The 19,559-nt window shown below is 43.8% G+C and overlaps 1 protein-coding gene across 5 annotated transcripts in view; it reads left to right on the top strand.

Annotated features, from left to right (window-relative positions):
- TBR1 (T-box brain transcription factor 1) overlaps positions 1 to 19,559 on the top strand; it is a 153,831-nt gene that overhangs the window by 39,958 nt on the left and 94,314 nt on the right. For 2 of the 5 annotated variants that reach the window (XR_005586127.1, XR_005586128.1), the window contains exons 6-7: positions 4,861 to 4,930; positions 18,561 to 18,710. Coding sequence is in view for 2 of the 5 variants with exons in the window: in XM_039494284.1 (XP_039350218.1) it covers positions 4,861 to 4,885 (25 nt within the window). In the remaining 3 variants the exon portion in view is untranslated. Of the gene's footprint in view, positions 1 to 4,860; positions 4,931 to 18,195; positions 18,310 to 18,560; positions 18,840 to 19,559 lie in introns of those variants that run through there. The other 3 variants (XR_005586129.1, XM_039494284.1, XM_039494285.1) reach the window with 3 other exon arrangements.

Here is a 19,559-nt window from a genome sequence, read left to right as displayed (position 1 = left end):
GAGGTGCTGACCACAGTGGAATGCCACTTTTGGGCTCAGGAAACAAGCACTGAGTGGAGGGATCACATCGTCATGCACGTCTGGGATGATGAGTAGTGGCTGCAGAACTTTCAGATAAGGAAAGCCACATTCGTGGGACTGTGTGATGAGCTCACCCCAGCATAGGCGCTGACTCTGTGGGTGCTGCGGGGCTGCAGCATCCACAGGGAAAAATCCACAGGGTGCTCCACACCCACCAGCAGCCAAGCTCCCCCTGGCGCCTCTCTCCTCCTCACCATCTCCTCCCCCCCCAGTGCACCATGTCCCCACTTCTCCCCCTCCCAGAGTTTCACGCCCACCACCTAACAGCTGTTTGATGGGGCTTAGGACTTTCCGGGAGGGAGGGGGAGGAGTGGGGATGCGGTGTGCTTGGGGGAGGAGGTGGGGACTTGGGGGAAGGAGGTGGAATTGGGACAGGGTGAGGGTGGTGCAGGGGTGGGTCCAGGGGTGGGTGGGGGGGTCGAGCACCCATGGTGCAAAGGGGAAGTAGGCTCCTATGTGCCCTAGCCCTGTGGTGCAAGGACACGAGAATGAGAACTGCCCTGCCATTGGAGAAGCATGTGGCGATTGCCCTGTGGAAGCTGGCTACTCCAGACTGCTACTAATCGGTCACTAACCAATTCAGAGTGGGAAAGTCAACTGTTGGACTCGTGTTGCCAGAAGTGTGCTGGTCCATTAATTGCATCCTGCTCTGAAAGACTGTGACTCTGGGCAAGGTGCATGACGTGGATGGCTTTGCACAAACGGGCTTCCCTAACTGCAGAGGGGTGATAGGTGGCACACACATTCCAATTCTGGCAACAGACCACCTAACCACCGAGTACATTAATTGGAAGGGGTATTTCTCAATGGTTCTCCAGGCGCTTGTGGATCACCATGGGTGTTTCACAGACATTAATGCGGGCTGGTCCAGAAAGGTGCATGATGCACACATCTTTCAGAACACTGGCCTGTTCAGGAAGCTGCAAGCAGGGACTTTCTTCCAGGACCAGAAGATCACTGTAAGGGAAGTTGAAATGCCCATTGTGATTTTGGGAGACCCCATCTACCTCTTAATGCTCTGGCTTATGAAGCCATACACAGGACAACTTGACAGCAGCAAGGAGCAGTTCAACAACAGGCTGAGCAAGTTCAGAATGGCTGTTGAGTGTGTTTTTTGGTCATTTAAAGGCCCGCTGGTGCTGCTTATATGGGAAGCTGGACCTGGTTGATGACAATGTTCCTATGCTTATAGCCGCGTGCTGTATGGTCCATAATATTTGTGAAGAGAAGAGTGAAAGCTTCACTCAGGGCTGGACTGCTAAGGCTCAGTGCATGGAGGCTGAATTTGAACAGCCAGAGACCAAGGATATCAGAGGGGCTCAGCGTGGGGCCATAAGGATCAGGGATGCCTTGAGGCAGCAATTTGAAGCTGAAAGCCATTAATATTTGTTGCTATGCTTGGGAGCGTGGTGCTTGTAGTGCTAGGAGGTGATTGTGATTGGTTCAGATGATGCAATATGAAGGTTTAAGATAATTGTCTGTTGCTTTGCAGGGCTCTGTTTGCTTTCAATTAATAGAATAAAGATTGCTTTCAAACCAACACAATTATTTTATTAAACAACAACTGGAGGAGAGAGTTAAACAAAAAAACACATCAGCACTAAGGGGGATGGGGGAAGGGAAGGTCCCAGGAGAAGGTGGGGTCCCGTGACAGCTAAAGATTTGTATATGTCCAGGTATCATATCCAACCTTCTCCTTTGGAGTACAATGCAGTAGGTACTGTACTTCAGCAAGGCTAAACTGCAGAGGGACGAGTGTTGAGTGCAGTGGGTACTAGGAGTCCGCAATGCTGTCCTGTGACTGGAGGAGTGGAATGCCACAGGTACAGACTGGAGCCACACGGTTGAGAACAGTGTGTTGGTGGTGTCTGGAGGGTGCATAGGAAAGAGTGTTTTGACAGTGGCTGCAGGGGAGGGCAGGTGCCGAACTGCTTGGTTTGCAGTGCTAGTATCGCCCGGAGCATGTCCACTTGACACTTTATAATGTTTAAGATCTGCTCCGTGGCTTAATTCTGGTGTGCTGCATTCTCCTTTTGATCCCTCTTCTCGCTGTCCCACCACTCCTTCAATTCCTGTTTGTCAGATTTGGAGTGCATCATAACATCACACAGAAAGTCCTCCTTAATTTTTCATGGCTGCTTTCTAATTCTGCACAGTCATTCTGCTGCCAATAACAAAGAGGGAGGCTGGGCTTCCAAGGTCATATCTGTGAAGCCAAAATGCAACATTTTACAGAAGCAGTATTGTTTGCAACACACAACACTGATTCAGTGCTTTAAAACACAACCAGTACTCACACGCCTGTCAGTAAATGGCTGACCCCTGGCAAGCACACATGAGCTACAAGACCCCCAAAATGGTGAGTGGCCACAGGGGCAGGGTAAATCACTCTTCCCAGATCCTACTGTACCTGGGGTATATGGCTCTTGGGAAGAGCCAGCATTGTAGGGGGGCCTGATATTCCTTCCTGTCCCCATATTTTCCACAGGCTCTGATCATTATGGAAGCTATCTCGCTGCTGAGAGTGAGCAGGGAATCAAGGGAGGGTCTTCTCCAAGACTGTGGCTTCCACCCTGGCCCCTATGCGGCTCACCTGTGTGCAGCAATGATCCTTTTCTTCCCCCTCTCCCATCCCCGCCCCATGATGGCACAGTGGTGCAGGAAAGTTATCATTAATGGGGCAAGAAACACAGCAGCTCTGCCAAAGAACTTGTGGCAGCGGATTGCCCAATATCTCCATGAGAGTTTTCTGGAGATCTCTTTGACTTCATCACTTCACAGGAATCTGCCTCTCAACACCCCGTTCCGCTGCTCAGACTAGGAATGTGGTGGTACGTGAATCAGACAGACAGAAGCCTGCTTTCTGCAACCCTCCTGCCCTCAACAACTTGCTTCAGCAATTCCCAAAATCAAATCCATTTACCAGAGGCCTCCTCTCCTGTTTGTGCTTTGTCAAGATCTGACAGTTGTGACTGGCTAGCCTCCTCCAGGGTAGAGAAGAGCTCCTGGCTGCATGCATCTCTGACCTTCGAGTCATCCTCTACCTCTGGGTCCCCCTCCACATCCTCGTCCAAGATTTCCTCCTCCTGGCTTGGTCCACTCTTGACTGGCACACGAGCCACTGAGTATCCACAGTGGCCTTTGCAGTGGAGGTGGGGTCGTCACCAAGTATTGTGTCCAGCTCTTTGTAGAACCAGCAGCTTGTGGGCACAACACCAGAGCGGCGGTTTGCCTCCCGCGCCTTGTAGTAGGTGTGCCACAGCTCATTCACTTTGACCCCACACTGCAGTGTGTCCTGATCATGGCCCTTTTCTGTCATGCATCAGGAAATCTGTCCGTAGGTATCATAATTCCTATGGCTGGAGCGCAGCTGGGACTGGACAGCTTCCTCTCCCCAAATGCTGATGAGGTCCAGCAGCTTGGCATTGCTCCAAGCAGGGGATCGCCTGGTGCGTGGAGCAGGCATGGGCACCTGGAAAGGTGTGCTGAGACCACTGCACACATCACCGAGCAAACAGGAAAGGAACTTTCAAAATTCCAAAGGAATTCACGGGGTGGGGATGATGGTTGGTCAGCTGAGGGAAGGGCAGTAGAGTTCAAACCAGTGACCAGAGGGGCAAGAACAGGCATTGTGGGACACTGCCCAGAGGCCAATCACAGCGCTGTAATAGACTAGGGTGTCTGCACTGGCTCTGCGCCATTGTACCCTCAGTGCAGAAAGCTGTACGCCTCTTGTCGGGTTGTGGGTATGTGGCTTTTTTTTTCTTCCCTTTTTAACAGCACTGCAACTGCACAGTTTCTGCGCACTAAGTGGCTTGGCAGCATGTACACCTTGGGAGTTACAATGCAGAAAGGTGCTTTACTGCGCAGAAACTTGCCAGCGTAGACTGGGCCTAGGAGTAAGATCTAACTTAAATAAACAATAGCAAGGAAAGTCAGTCTGAAAGATGCCACTCTAGCCTTTATTTATCCCATTGTTTAGAAATAGCAGCATAAACAAAATAGGGTATAGCACCAAAAATTCAGAGGCTCCTATAAATACCTAGAGTAGGGAGAAAGTTCATTATTAGTGAAAAACAGCCTTAAATACCTTATGTCAGTTTTCTAGAATATTTTAGTATTTTAATATAGATTTCTTTTTAGTTTTTAATTATAGTAAACTAATTGGAAGAATTATACTGGGAGGAAAACTGTTGTTGTTTCTTCCAACTTTAGCTACAATTTCCCTTATTTTACTACTGTAAATATCTGCTGTAGTAGAGCAGTCTGCCCTCTGGTGGACTGAGATTACCTGTAATATTGTCTCTTGCCATTATTTTGTCAGAAAGCCTTTTGGTCATGTGTTGCTATGTAATTTTTTCAAGGATACTTTGGTGTATGTGAAAGTCAGACGAGCAGGCAACAATAATGACCAGTAGGTCTGAGAATCATATCATTTTTTAAAAGAACTATCTATGGTTTTATTCTTTAATAGATGAAAACGTATAAGAACAAGGAACTGCAGGCAGGAGAGTTGAAGCCATATAGGACCTGTCAGTATTTCCACTGTAAATATCAAGCTTATTTGAAATAATATTGGGCTAGTCTAGAGATGCTATTTATTCAGTTAACTTCACGTTTCATTTAATATTTTTGTTTTAGAAATTTTTAAGTTCCTAGTGGTCTAGACTTGGTTTTCCTTTTTGCTGCTATTTAAATTAAAAACAGTTTGTATTTGTACATGTATTTATTACTTTAATTACAGAAATTAATATTGTGTAACTTATTTTGGTATCTTAGATATGACCCTCGGCTGAGACCATAACTACATGAACACCAAATGCAGAGCAATCAAGTGTTAGGGAATAAGGTATGTGTATTTCATGAACATGGACTTTTGAGATCTCTCATCTGAACAGAGCTTGAGTCACACAGGAAAACAGTGATGGCAGCCATATAGTTAGGGCTCTACCAAATTCATGGTCCATTTTGGTCAATTTTATGGTCGTAGGATTTAAAAAATCGTAAAGTTCATTATTTTACCTATATAAACCTGAAATTTCATGGTATTGTAATTGTAGGAGGCCTGACCTAAAAAGGAGTTTGTGTGTGTGTGTGGGGGGGGGGGGGGTTCAAGGTTATTGTAGGAGGAGTTGTGGTAGTGCTACCCTTACTCTTGCACTGCTGCCTGCAAAGCTGGGCCCTCAGTCAGCAGCTGGCACTCTCCGGCCGCCGAACTCTGAAGGCAGAAGTGCAAAAGTAAGGGTGGCATGGTATGGTATTGCCACCCTTACTGCTGCTGGTGGGGCGTTGCCTTCAAATCTGAGCACCCAGCCAACAGCAGCCGCTCTATGGCCACCCAGCTCTGAAGGCAGTGCAGAAATAAGGGTGGCAATACCACAACCCCCTTAAAATAAATTTGGGCAATACCCCCCACAACTCTCTTTTGTGTCAGGACCCCCAATTTGAGAAATGCTGGTCTCCCCTGTGAAAGCTCTATAGTATAGGTAAAAGCATGCAAATGACCAGGTTTCATGGGGGGAGACCAGATTTCACAGCCCGTGAGGCATTTTTCATGGCCAAGAATTTGGTAGGGCCCTACTCATAGTACCCCATGGAAGCTGATTCACTTCCTAAGGAGATGCTTGTATGCATTTTCCTGAAAAGATCAATTATCAGAGGTCATTATTCCCTTCCCAACCAGATGAGTGAAAGAGCAAGAGTGGGACAGGACCTTGATTTTATGTCTTATTTGAAAGATGGCTTCCCATTCCCATGCTGGGGCATTGGTTCAGTACTGACTCAGAGGTCTGAGGGCTATGTAAGTATCTTACATAGGGTATTGTCTTCATTGCACAGGTATCCTGGGTGATCAGAACATGGGCTTGAGCACCCAAACATGAGCAGCCGCACTGCAAAGCTATACCTGACTTTCTGGGTCCTCATTGTTGCTGTATTCCCCTGTTTGTGTTATTGAGACTTCTGGGGGCAAATCCCATAGTTCTTTGTGATGCAGTAGGTTGAGCTGATCTGATTCTTTTCCAGTAAACTGTAGGAGTGTTTGTCTATTTTTTTCCTGGGCACATGTGGGGGAAAGGGAGATTGTGGGAAGTAGAGCTGGTCATAAATTCTCCAGTGGAATGTTTTTCCATTGGAGAGTTCTGATTCATCAAAATTGAATCATTTAATGGAGACAGTTCTATTTTGATGACATTGCAATGGATCCCGGACGTGATGGGGAGCTGAAAGCCTAGGAGGCCTCATCCCTGTTAACCCCTTCTACAAATCAGATAGCAATAGAGATGTTTTAAAACAAAAATCTCTCTAAAGGCCTTTCTTGTTCTGTGGCAATATGCTGGATCACACATCGTTATTAATGTGTATTCTTCTCTAGGATTTAATGTTATGGTTCAAATATTAAGCTCTCCTGGCTGTTTCCAATCTTGTTTGCAAGCTAGCAAGTCATTTAAAGTTGAAGATGGCCCCAATGCTCTCCAGCACCCACAAAAGTAAAGCTCCTAATCACACATTCAAATACAAAAAGAAAAGAATTCTCCCCACCAGCCCTATACTAAAAACAATGGATTTCTGGTAAGATGTAAAACAGGCCTGTCAAAGTGCCCTCCCACACTGTAAGGGAGGTGAACTCAGTCCCTTTCCCTTCTACCTCCCCACACCCATTGTAACTAACTAGCTTTCTCCCAGGCGGGGCCACACAAACTTTTGAGGGGCTGGGGAAAAAAATCTTTAACTGAGGCCCTGGATCCTTCAACCCCCCCCCAAGGGTGCTAAAACAATGAGGGGAGGCCTGGGGCTAGGGGTTGGAGAGTGAGCCTGTCCTGCACTCACCCTGTAGTGTCAATGCCTCTTCCATGGGCTTCCTGTTGTGACCTGGCACAAGGGATCACAGTGCCAATCCTGAGTGCCACTTGGTTTGGGGGCCCTCTCAAACAGTGGATCCATGGTAAAACTGTAACTCCCTCCCCCACACTTCTCTGGGCTGCCCAGCTCTCAGGTGATGGCTCTGAAGCTAGGGATCAACTGATGGCCTTTTCACAAAGGATACCAAGCCAACAAGCAGCTCAGTTGGTAGCGAGACCTGTAGGGAGCAGGTACACTCCCTTAGGATCCTTTGGATCAGTGGAAAGGACGTGGTTTAGCTGTTGGCCTTATGTTGTACTATTTTGATTTGAAGAAATAAAACTCAACTCTGAAGAGCTGGGACTGAAATCATGCTCCGTTGGGAGGTTTTGTTTTTTTTTTTATCACTGCACTTGCTGGTGAGTTTGCCTGTTGACTTGCAGAACTTTCCAGTTATGACCAAATCATCAAATGCCAAATAGGATCTTCAGCTTTCAAGAGGGGCTGCACAGCTCTTGATTTGGTGCTGTGTGAAAACTACTGAACAGACACAAACATTTGCTTAGTTAGGTTGCTATTTTGCTGAATAAGTTCTGTGGAGCCAGTTCATTGCTTTCATCCTTGGGAGGAGAGAAAACATTTGTTTTTATGAATCAGGCTCTGCTTGTTAGCTTGTTTTGCTAAGACATTTACTGTCTGGGGAAATTCACCAAAAAGTCAAACCTATTTTCCCACAGAGTAGCTACTTACTATAACTCCCTCCTCCTCACTGAATATCAGTGTTGCATTGAACCATTATAACTGACCTATTTCCCATAACTAATTCTGTTAATGTGATTGGAATTTTACCACATCACAAAACCAACACAGTATTCAGCATTTTGTCTAGTCTCTGGCTACAGAATGAGGCTGAGGTGCACCATGCTAGTGTTTCATGGTAAAGCTTGGCTAGTACAAGCCTGGATCTGTTGAGCCTCAAGGATGTGAGCATTACCTGACAGAAGAAAATTTCATTTAAATTTTAAATGGATTGATCCAGACTAAATCCTGTTACACAATGTCAACTTCAGATAATATTTTGAAAAGTCCCACATGGATATTATTTCTAAAAAGTTCAGTTGGACTTGACAACACCAGAAAAATATGATGATGACAATTACCCTGGAATAAGTCAAATATGTATGTGATAAGAGCAATTTGCGATCGGTTTTGATAATGATATCATTGTGTGACTCTTCTCCCTTCCCCCCACCTCCAAAAAAAAAAGGCCACTCCCTCCTGCTGAAGTTACGGTACTGAATCAGAGCCACATATGTAGCATGCTTCCTTCAGACAGCTTCAACCAGCCCTGATACAATGAAACTGTGAAAACCTTGCAGTTGATTATCAGACTTGTTTTCCCTTGGTAGTGCCATCAATAAACAGCAGACTGATATACAATAAAGAAACTTGGCAGACTGGATAGTGGCAATCTTGTTTTGGCATTTATATTGGTAAAAATAGACTACCGGGCCTACCGCAACTCCAGACATTATTAATATTATAGTATTGTTGGCTACTGCAGAATCATAAGGCACCCACTGATATACTCTCTTACTTTAGCTGAGAATCTGTCCCTTACTTTTTAATAAAACACATAAAATAGATTTTCCTGAAGGGAGAGCTAAGCCTGCATGTTCCTGTCGGAGCTCTTCCCAGCAATGACTCCAGATGCAAAACAGGGGCAAGCCTTAGGTGCAACTTTTACAATTCCTAGGCACTGCTAGTCAATAAGAACACAGCAGCTCTTACAGATTCCAGGCTAGTCCATTCGCTTACACAGTAAGTTAAGTGGTTCTTTAGTTTCTGACACATTTAACATGTTGTGCAGCAAATATCTAACAAGGACCTCAGTGTGTATTTTAACTCTAGCAACACTCTGGATCAATCCTTTCCACTGGACACAGATTGTTCTTTCTTTGAATTAATAGCGATCCTTATAGCCCAGGATGATTCATCATGATTGCCAATGCATATTAATAGCAGCAAAATTCATTCAGTGCTAGTAAAGGAAATCATGTGTGAATTAAAGTCCAGTTGGCAAGGTAATAAAGGATCTGAAATGTTGTTGGCTGTGCAGCAGCTGTCATTCCATGCCAATCTAAGCCATCATACAGTAAGCAGGTGGCTCTCACACATTGTTTTTACTACATATTTTAATTTTGCAAAGCCTCACTGAAGTAAATAGGAAATGTGTTTTATTGAAATCAATAGGGGTTTTTGTAAGCAAGACAAGCATGTATGTGTTAATACCATGCAACAATCTACTACACAGGAGGAAGACTATAGCAGCTTGTTATTCCCTTTGGCTGTAGTTGTATACCAGCCTTAAATATAACTCTCTTATATTCATTAGGGATTTTACATAAATCCAGGAAGAAAAGAAAAGCCAAAGACAGTAGGTATTCCTTAAGAACTTCCTTGTGATTTAAGTATTGCAGCATCCTATTTCTTATGTTAGACCATCACTGTTACGAGGGCCACTGATGGAGGGCTTTCTACTTTTTCTAAGGTTAGTATCTTTTGAAGGTTTGTCTGAGGCAAAGTTTTGAATCACCATGTTGTGTGATGTTGCTACATTATCATGCTACAGACAAGTTGTACAGTGATATACTGTATCATGTGCACACTGCAATGTTGTGCTGTGACACTAACATTTTGTAGGGCCCCTCACCTAAGTTATTTTGGGATTCTTTAATGTCCTATAGAGTAGGCCTGCAGGATTGAGAATAGCCTTGTCGAGCTAAGGTCATTCTTAGTACCTGCATATACATCATGTGGGGCTCCAGTTCTGAATTTCCATGCTTATGTTGGTTTGCTTGATCTTCATTGTAATTCCTTGTGTTTAATTTTATCCTGGATGGGTGGCATGACCATCTCTTTTTGGAATGAGCATTATTTCCTGCTAGGGTTCTCCCTATCCCCCTTCCCCATTAGTTTCTCCCTTAGTGAATTATTCATTGGGCTGGCAGAATGTATGATTCTATCCCTTGCTTCCTATACTCTATTGAGACATAACTGTGGTTGTGGAAGTTATTGGTCATAAATCTGGGAATGCATGAAGTGTATTATGGACTTTCCCATGTGAATTCTTTGCCTTTCATTTACAAAGAGAATTGGGAACAGAACATCATTCCAAGGGGGCATTTAGATTAAAAAAAACCCAAATGATTAGATTGGGGGAGGAGGAATAATTGGAATTTCCTTCTTTCATTTAGGCTGAAATTGAATCAAGATCTCTTAGTCCAGGCCCGTGCCCCTTAATGCAAAACACATTCTTCAAAGTGGACCAAAAACTAGTGATCTCAGTAGTACAGTTACTGTCCAGTCTGGCCTTTCCTGGTTGCCTGTCCTCTTTCTTCCCCTTGTATCTCTCCTTTTCTGGGTCCATTTCTCCTCCTATCTACCTCCTCTTCTACTCCCTCTTCCCCCTTCTCATTCCTCTTGTTTTCATATGCTGTCTTTCTCCATCCTGTATCCTTCCCCAGTCTTCTCTCATTACTCTTCTTCTAAAGCCCCTTCCTCTTCTGCATATCATTTCCTTTTCCCATCCTCTTCTGTAATTCTTTGGGCATTTTAAAATTCCAGCAGCCTTTATCCTGCATATCATTTTGTGTGTCACCTGATGCTGTACCTCGGTTTCTTCCAACACCACAAGTGTGACTGCTACTCATGCAGCTTTTGTGTAAATGCAGCTTGAAAACTGAGGGATCAGGCCAGGGATCAGGGGTTTAAAATATTATGTCCTGGTCTAAAATCCAGTCAGGCCCTATAAAATAAAGAGATTAGTGGTAGCAATTACAGTACACTAAATAATATAATGGATCCGAACAGGATGTGATCAACTGCAATTATATTTTGTGAACACCGAGTGGCGCTAAAGCCCAGATCACTGACAACATGGAGCGTATTCAAAATTCAGGCTACTCACTCAGAAGGCTGCATGTTGTTAGATGTGCTAAGTGGAGGTGGAAATAACTGATAAGACAGGTTTTATGTAGGAAAACCTGCACTAGGCTACATTATGCATGTGACTCATTTCTCTTCTCCAGTTTAAGTTGTTTGGGGAATTCAAAAAATGCTGCTGCTAGCTGAGGTATTAGGGTTGTGCGTGTTTGATAGATATTCAGGAGTTCTTAAATTGTTCAACCTACCTTCAAGGATAAAATAAGAACTGTTTGGCACTCAGCTCAATCTGAGGCATTTCTCTCTAATTAAAAATGATTTATTCATATTTTTGTTGATATTTGCATGTCTCTCCACTTCCTCATTCTAACCTGAAAAGGAAGTACCAAAATGTCAAAGAAATAGTTGTTTTTGTGGTAGTCCTTGGGGTTGCCAACTTTCTAATAATACAAAACTGAACACCCCTAATCTCTTCCCTGCCCCTTCTCCAAGGCCCCATCCCCAACTCACTCCTTCCCTCCTCCCCCTCCATTGCTCATTCTCCCTCACCCTCACTTTTGCTGGGCTGGGGCAGAGGGTTCGGGTATGGGAGGAGGTGTGAGCTCCAGCTGGGGGTGTGGGCTCTGGGATGGGGCTGGGGATGAGGGTTTTGGGGTACAAGCTGATGCTCAGGGGTGGGGGAGGGGGTGCAGGCTCCTGGAGGGAGTTTGGGTGCAGGGTAGAGGGTAAATGGTGGGGTGCAGGAGGAGGTTTGGGGTGTGGGCTCCATCAGGGTGGTGCTTACCTCAGGCAGCTCCCTCTTGGTGGTGCACTGGGGCTAAGGCAGGCTCCTTGTCTGCCTGCCTTGGCTCCATATGGCTCTTGGAAGTGTCTGGCTCCTAGGCACAAGCACAGCCAGGTGGCTCTGCATAGTGTGTGCTGCCTGCGCCTGCAGGCACCGATCCCGCAGCTCCCATTGGCTGTGGTTTCTGGCCCAAGGAAGCTGCAGAGCTGGTGCTTGGGGAAGGGGCAGCGCACAGAGATTCCCTGATTGCCCCTATGCCTAGGGGCTGCAGGGACGTGCCCAGGGCCGGCCCATTAGGCGACCTTAGGCAGTCTCCTACGGTACTAACATTTGTGGCGCAGTGGCCAGACCTTCAGCCGCCTCTGTTGGGGGGCATTTTGAGGGTGGAACCTTCCGCCGCCTCTGTCGGGGGGTGGCATTTTGGGGGCGGGACCTTCCGCTGCCTAGGGCAGCAAAAAAACTGGCGGCGCTCCTGGATGTGCCAGCCACTTCTGGGAGCCATGCAGAGCCAGAGCAGACAGGGAGCCTGCCTTAGCCCCACTGCACCGCCGATCAGACTTTTAATTGCCCGGTCAGCAGTGCTGAGTGGAGCTGCCAGACTCCCTTTTCGACCAGGCTCCTGGCAACCCTAGTAGTCTAGATTAGTCTGAAACTTTGAGTATGAGCTTGTTTCTCAAAGTTTGGCTGTTTGAGAGACAGTTTGAAGAAACATTCGAAGTTTTGAGTGCTTATTTGAACCAGGCTAATCTTCTGAGTCACTTTCAGTTTGCTCCTTTCTGCAACTGATACGTGCCAACTTACTTAAAGTGATGGACGTGGTTTGGATTTTTCAAGTCCTCATTCGTTATTCAGGTTTATTTTATACAACCAAAACCAGAGGTAGTTTGGATCCAGGTTGTGATGGTGCATATAGACCCCATATTGGCTGGGAAGGGGTTATTGAGAGCCTGAGGGCTTAATCCGCATGACACCATTATCCTTGTTAGAGGTCAAGCCTGGAGGGAGGAGTTAAGAGGAAAAGCCCAGCTCAGCAGTGGCTGACTGAGAGAACAAGCGGACAACCTCTTGTGCTAGCTTTGGGCAGGAAGGCCTGGTTGGGGCCAGGAGCTATCCAGAGATTGGCTGACATCAGAGCCTCCCTGGGGCAGGTAGCCTGTTGCAGGACATTTACACTTGCTCTGTTACCAGGATTTAATCGCTTCTCCTTTTGGAATCTGCAAAAGAAATGACCCCAGGAAGGGGCTGTAAGAAAGAGCTAGAGAAAGACCAAGGGAGGAAGAAGCAGGTCTGAATTGATAGACCTTAGCAAGATCCTGTTCCCCTATGAGCCCACAGAGCTCAGTGGCAGGAAGACTGAATCCCCACCCAGGAGACAAGAGCTGGAAAGCTAATAAGCCTGAAGTAGGGCCAAAGAGCCAGTGTGAAGCCACTGGGCTATTGCTATGCTGGGATTGGTTTATCCTGGAAGGGGTGAAACTATATGTAACCCATCTGGAGAGCCAAGTCATGAGAAGTAGACTTCCAATAAGTCCAAAGACTCTGCAATGCCACACCCAGCCACGAGGGGGTGCACCAGCAGTGAGTTACCCTTCTACAAAATCCCATGTATCCAAAACACACAAGTTTGGAGCAAGGTCCTGTGCCCCCCTCACCCCCCATAGTCTATTTTGGCTCACCTCTACTGTAAGCACAGAGTTCCTATGACTTGTTCATGGGATTTATGGGAATATATTTCCTATGGCATGCTAAGAGTTAAAGGCTTTGTCAGCACTGAATATAGAAACTAAATCCTGAAGTTTTTACTCATTCCCAATTCAGGCAAACTCCCAGGATACGGAGAAAATTGTACTTAATAATATGTCTAAAAACTCCTTAGGATTCAAGTCAAGGCATAATTTGGGCAATGTAGTCAGGGTTAAAATGGCACTGCTGGAACATACTTGCAATATTATGTGAAATATAGCTCATGTGGGCTAAAAAGTGTGCAATTCTAGGGACAAATTGCCAACTTCAAATGCACAAAGTTATGGCCTTATTAATCATATAACAATAGTAATACACTCTTGCATAAGTGTCCCTACTACTGTTTTTTTCATAACCTACTGGAGAAGGGCTGTGGTTTGGCAAATAAGGATATTTACCAAAATCATGCCTACACCTCTCTTTACTCGCTCCCTAGCTGTTTATCGCCCTGTGAGGCCACTCATCCCTTCCCCCCCCCGCCCCAATATACACCAAATTTATTTCACTTCTAAGCACTTTAACCCAACTCCTTAATGCTTTCTGAGGCCTGCCTTTGGTTTTAGCCCTTCCTGGAGAGAGAGGGGATTGGAAAACAGACCTCTTTCTGTGAATGTATTTTCTATATCAATTTTGCACTTGAACACTTAAATATGGCATATCACAAGTATATAAATTTCATCTAGTTTTCATGCACTAATCAGAGTGTGCATTATTAATCAGAGCAATACTTTGCTATCATACTATTTTATTTCTCTTCACAGCTGGCAGATGGTATAGAGCAGATGATTCTATTAGGTGCAGAAGGCTTTTAAGGAGGGGGAGTATAGTGGTACTCATTGCTTTTTGCCACCTTGCATTGCAGCCTTAGCCCACTTGTTCACACCATTTGGTGAGTCAGATAAGAACAACTTCCAGCTAAGAGAAACCAAGCCAGCTGGAAGGTTACTGCAACACCTGGAAGAGCCTCTCTTTACAGATATTAAAGCCAGGCCTACACTGGGGTCACTGGGTAAAAAAATTCCCTGTCCTAACAATGCTTCAGCTGAACCAGTGCTCAAATTAGAGGGGGAATTGTTTACAAAATGTTTTTTTATCAGAAAATGCCAAATAGTCAAAACTGAAACTTTTATGGAAATATATTGGTGTGGACAAAAATTCACTGGAAAGTGTCTCAGGATAGAATTTCTATTCAGAATGTGAGTCTATCCCTAAACAGTTAGCCTGGTGATTAAAGCACGTGCCTGGGATGGGGGAGATCTAGGTTCAAGTCTTTGCTCAGAATCTGGGATTTGAAGCTGGGTCTCCCAAATACCAAGTGAGTGCTCTCACCACTAGGCTATTGGCTATTTTGGGTAGGGGTGTGTATGTGTCAGTTTTGTTCTGCATCAGAGTGAACCTCAACACTTTTTTGGAAACAGAATTCATTTTCTGACTAGCCTTAGTTAAAGCCAGTGGGAATCATAGCTTAGACATGGCTATGGTGTCCTGAATAGATTTTTAACAGCTTTGACAATGGTTCTGGCTGAAGAAGTCCTGCCTTCTCTAGGGTTACCATTGATTAACAGTAGCTCAGTATTTTGGGGTTAAGTTCCTCAGTGTAGACAAGGCCTAAGTCTCTGATATGAGTCTTGGCTATAGTTAGGGCCCTACCAAACTCATGGTCCATTTTGGTCAATTTCACGGCCATAGGATTTTAAAAAGTCATAAATGTCATGATTTCAGCCATTTAAAGCTGAAATTTCAGTGTTGTAATTGTAGGGGTCCTGACCCAAAAAGGAGTTGTGTGGGGCAGGGGGTCGCAAGGTTATTGTAGGGAGGGTTGTGGTACTGCTACTCTTACTTCTGTGCTGCTGGCGGCAGCACTACATTCAGAGCTGGGCAGCTGGAGAGCGGTGGCTGCAGACCAGGAGCTCAGCTCTGAAGGCAGAGCCATCACCATCAGCAGCACAGAAGTAAGGATGGCATGGGATAATATTGTCACCCTTACTTCTGTGCTGCTGCCCACAGAGCTGGGCCCTCAGTCAGCAGCCACCACTGAAGGCTGCAACGCAGAAGTAAGGGTGGCAATACCATACCATGCCATCCTTTCTTCTGCACTGCTGCTGGCAGTTCTGCCTTCAGAGCTGGGCTCCCGGCCTGCAGATGCTGCTCTCTGGCCGCCCAGCTCTGAAGGCAACGCAGAAATAAGAGTGTCAATTCCGCAACCCCCCTAAAATAACCTTGTGACCTCCCACCCCAGCAACTCCATTTTTGGGTCAAAACCCACAACTTGAGAAACATTGGTCTCCCCCATGAAATTTGTATAGCATGGGGTAAAAACATACAAAAGACCAAATTTCACAGGGAGAGACCAGATTTCATGGTCTGTGATAGGTTTTCATGGCCGTGAATTTGGTAGCGCCCTAACTATAGTGTTGCTCAGCTCCCACATGCTTGCAACTAGTTCAGCCTTATGAAATGGAGGTTGCTGCTCTCTGTCTAAATTTTCTCAGACTGTCTGGTTGCTAGTGTGCAGACTCAACAAACACAGCCGATGACCACTTTAGTCTTTTTGTGCAGTATGTGTGTGTTCTGTGAAATGCAAGGCTTAGTAATATGTGTGATTTTAAAAAAGGAAAGATGGGAGGTGAAGACCCGTGGAGGGGACATGTGTGAGTGGATGGATGATTAATAAGCTATGGGTCTTGGATTTAGACTCTACAGAAATTGGACGTGGTTTTTTTTTTATTGTCATACTATCTCCACAATGTATGGGGATGAAAGAATAAACTTCATATCTCAGCTATATGGATTATACTCAACAAGAGTTTAGGCTCCTGTTTTGGCTGAATTTACGTGATTTAATCACGATTGCTGTAAACTACAACAAATGGCAACAATATTTAATATCCTCCTCTTCCATATCTTCACTGAATTCTTGTTTGTTTCTTTCCTGACAGTGAAGTTTGCAAGTTCATTAGTAGTTGTTACATCTACAACAGATCCACTTCTAGAGTATTAAGTGGTAGATGAGAGAGGCAAATAGAGAACTGGTGCTTGATGTTGTTTAACAGCATGAATGGCTTTGTTAGCTTTGTGATCAGCGCTGTTACTGTGCTTTTTTCTGAAGTAGATCTCTCTGGAAAATGGTAGGCATTGTCTTTTAAAGATTTTTGGCAGAAATTAAAAAACAATCTTTTACTGAAAATGTATCTTGTGCCAAAAATGAAAACTGAAATTTTACTGAAAACTGTTTTGTTTTCAATTTTTAAAAAAACCCTCTTTTTTTGGTTTTTCAGTTTTCTTTAAAAACAAAACAAAAAACAAAATGTGAGACTTTCTTTTTTTGGGTGGAAGTAGAAGGCCTGTGTTACTGGACCTTACACCTGCTAGCTTCCACTCGCTGGTCCCTTAGCAGTCCAGAGCCTGAGTTCTGTAAGCTTTCAGAGCACAGTGTATGATGTCTTTTAGGTTAAGATTTTAACTGATCCATAGACTGTATATTCAATGTCCCATGTCATATGTGATGCATCAAGTCCAAATTATGTGGCAGAGAACCTTAGCTTTTGCTCCCACAAGCCTCCTCCCTCTCTGCTCCAGTACAGTTCAATCAGCACAGATTATCTTCTTTATCAGTTTATTGTTACCCTCACATTTTCACTTTTTTAAAATGTACTGCAAGTTTTTTGTGTTTTGAAAATGCATAGAAGATATCTGAGGAATCCTGGAGGTTTTGACAGCTTGTCAGGAGACAACAGGTCACCTGTAAATGCAGTTGGTCACTCTTGTGTTTTTAGCAACAGAGGGCAGAACAGGCTTATTGAGCTTAGAATAGGTATTGAAGAGAATAATGCACCAGGATGGCAATGGATCAGTTGGTCCAGTCTCTCCCCTCTCTAACTCCTATGATTCTGCCAACACCATGGCACTTGTAAAAATGGTAGATATATTAGGTTATATGTACATATTGGATTATGTGTCTGCATTTTTCCTTTGTCCTACTCTAGACTTGCAAAACTACAAGTATATATTAGAAAAGTTGTTTTTTACTTATCTATGTGGTTAAAAGTAGGCCTTTAATATTGCTGAATTAGTATTTCTGTGGGTTTCTGTTTAGTTGGGAACACTCTTTAATTATGCAATTTTCTATTTTATTCAGATGAGCGATTAGTATTTATTTTAGATTTCTCGCTGTCACTGGAGGGTGTGGAATTCAAACTTTATATTCATATTTAGTTTTTGTTCTAGATCAAATGTGAACATTATGTTCCTTCTTAATGGCTTGGTGGTAAAGATGTCCTGATTGATAACTCTCTCTTTAGTTTTTTGTAAATGTAGTTTTGTTGTAGGAGGTACTTGAATTGATGTGGAAGGTATGAGTGTCTTGCATTGTTATGAGATGGACCTTTACTTATTGACTATACTGGTTATTTATTTCCATGAGAACCCCACATGCTTTTTATTCATCACAGCTCCTTCAGTCTTTTCACAGTAGATAGACCTCTAGGTAAAATGTGTTAGTCATATACTGGGTAATTGCTAGTTTTCCTCTATAAATAACTTATCAGGATCTTTTTATTTTACACTCATCTTTTGTCACTCTATCAGGGAGTTACTAATGGTATAGCTGTGAATCGAAATTTGCATCAAAAGGTATCATACTATGATTCTATCTTCCTGGAGATTTATATTTTGAATATATAAAGAATCACTTTATCATATGATGTAAATCGGTCCACTAAGTACACTTATGATGTGTTGTGACAAAGCATTAGCTAATTTAATTTTAATGAGGGTGAATTATGTCTGGTTCTTTTTTTAAGACCTAGAATTTCACCCTGTTACCTCTATTTGTCATGAGAAGTCTGATGTCATGAGAAGATTAAAGATACACAGATCATCCAACCTAACTTTCATCAGCTTGCTGCATCATTGGTGTATGTGGAACAAACTGAGGATACTTGTTTGTTTTTCCTAGCTATTCCCTATTAGTGTATGGGTGGTGTGTGGTTTTAGTTTATTATTATTATTTTTTAAATATATATGCTGAAGAGATGTTTTCAACTGTTTTAGCTTCTATTTTAAAAGAAGCTCTGAAACTTTCAGTATTGTTAGACTTCATGTTACAAGATCGGCAATCAGAAGCAAGGACCTCTGATACATTGAATTCTTTTTGTATTTCAACTAGATTACATAGGTTGTTGGGTTTCCTCTTACTACAATCACACTGATTGGCACAAAGCTACTGAGATTATACTGGGAATGGACACTTGGACAGATGGCTTCAATTTACTGGAGAAGAGTGCTGCAGACAACAATCTTGCAGATATCTAGTACTGTATGTATTTGTCCAATACAAGCATTATAAAATGTAACCCAACCATCTGATACATAATGTGAGGTCACATGCCCTAAAATAAAGTACCCTAAATCTAAAGCAAGTGTAGAAAATAACAAGAGATATAAAAGTTAATGACCACAGCTTTTGCTCCTCTGGGATGTACTCTTCTTCTGTGGTCTCCATAAATTAACAGAACCAATCCTGGTGTTAATACCTACACTACTGTTGTTGCTGCTACCTTTTCAAAAATATGCCTCATTAACACAAACAGCCACAAAGCAAGATCCTGATCTAGATTCAAAGTATTTGTGTTTTTTCAGCCTTGCTGCATAGGAAAGTTCTTATGGAAGCTCTCTCTTACAGCATACACACTGATATGGCAAAATGTGTCCAAGAAAACTTAGATTCAGGTCCTTTGAGTGGCAGAGAAGACATGCTAAACAACTTTCCTTCCCCTTTAAACAGCTGATGAAAAAAATTTAGATGGGCTGTCTGCTATATTGCATAGGAAGAACAATATGCCAGAGTGACAAGACATCAATTGGAGGAATATAACCCTGTGGAAGCTAGAAGACAGTTTAGAAATAAGCCATTACAACACAGTGAAGTAGATTCTTCACATCCCACTGCAATCAATATGAAAGTTTAATTTAAATGGCCCCACCTGGTGGAGAAAACAGAGTAATAGAGTTTAAGGCCAGAAGGGACTATGGTATACAGGAGGTCAGACTAAATGATATAATAGGCCACCAGTGCCACACAGCACCAGTACACTAAACCCAACAACCAAAATTAGACTAAAGTATTACAGCCCACAAGAGACTAGACTATATGTAGCACAGGAAG

The sequence above is a fragment of the Mauremys reevesii genome, linkage group 11 (genome assembly GCF_016161935.1).
Source record: "Mauremys reevesii isolate NIE-2019 linkage group 11, ASM1616193v1, whole genome shotgun sequence".
NCBI lineage: Eukaryota > Metazoa > Chordata > Testudines > Geoemydidae > Mauremys > Mauremys reevesii.
The sequence above is the reverse complement of the archived record's forward strand: the minus strand, read 5'-3'. Positions and strand labels throughout refer to the sequence as shown.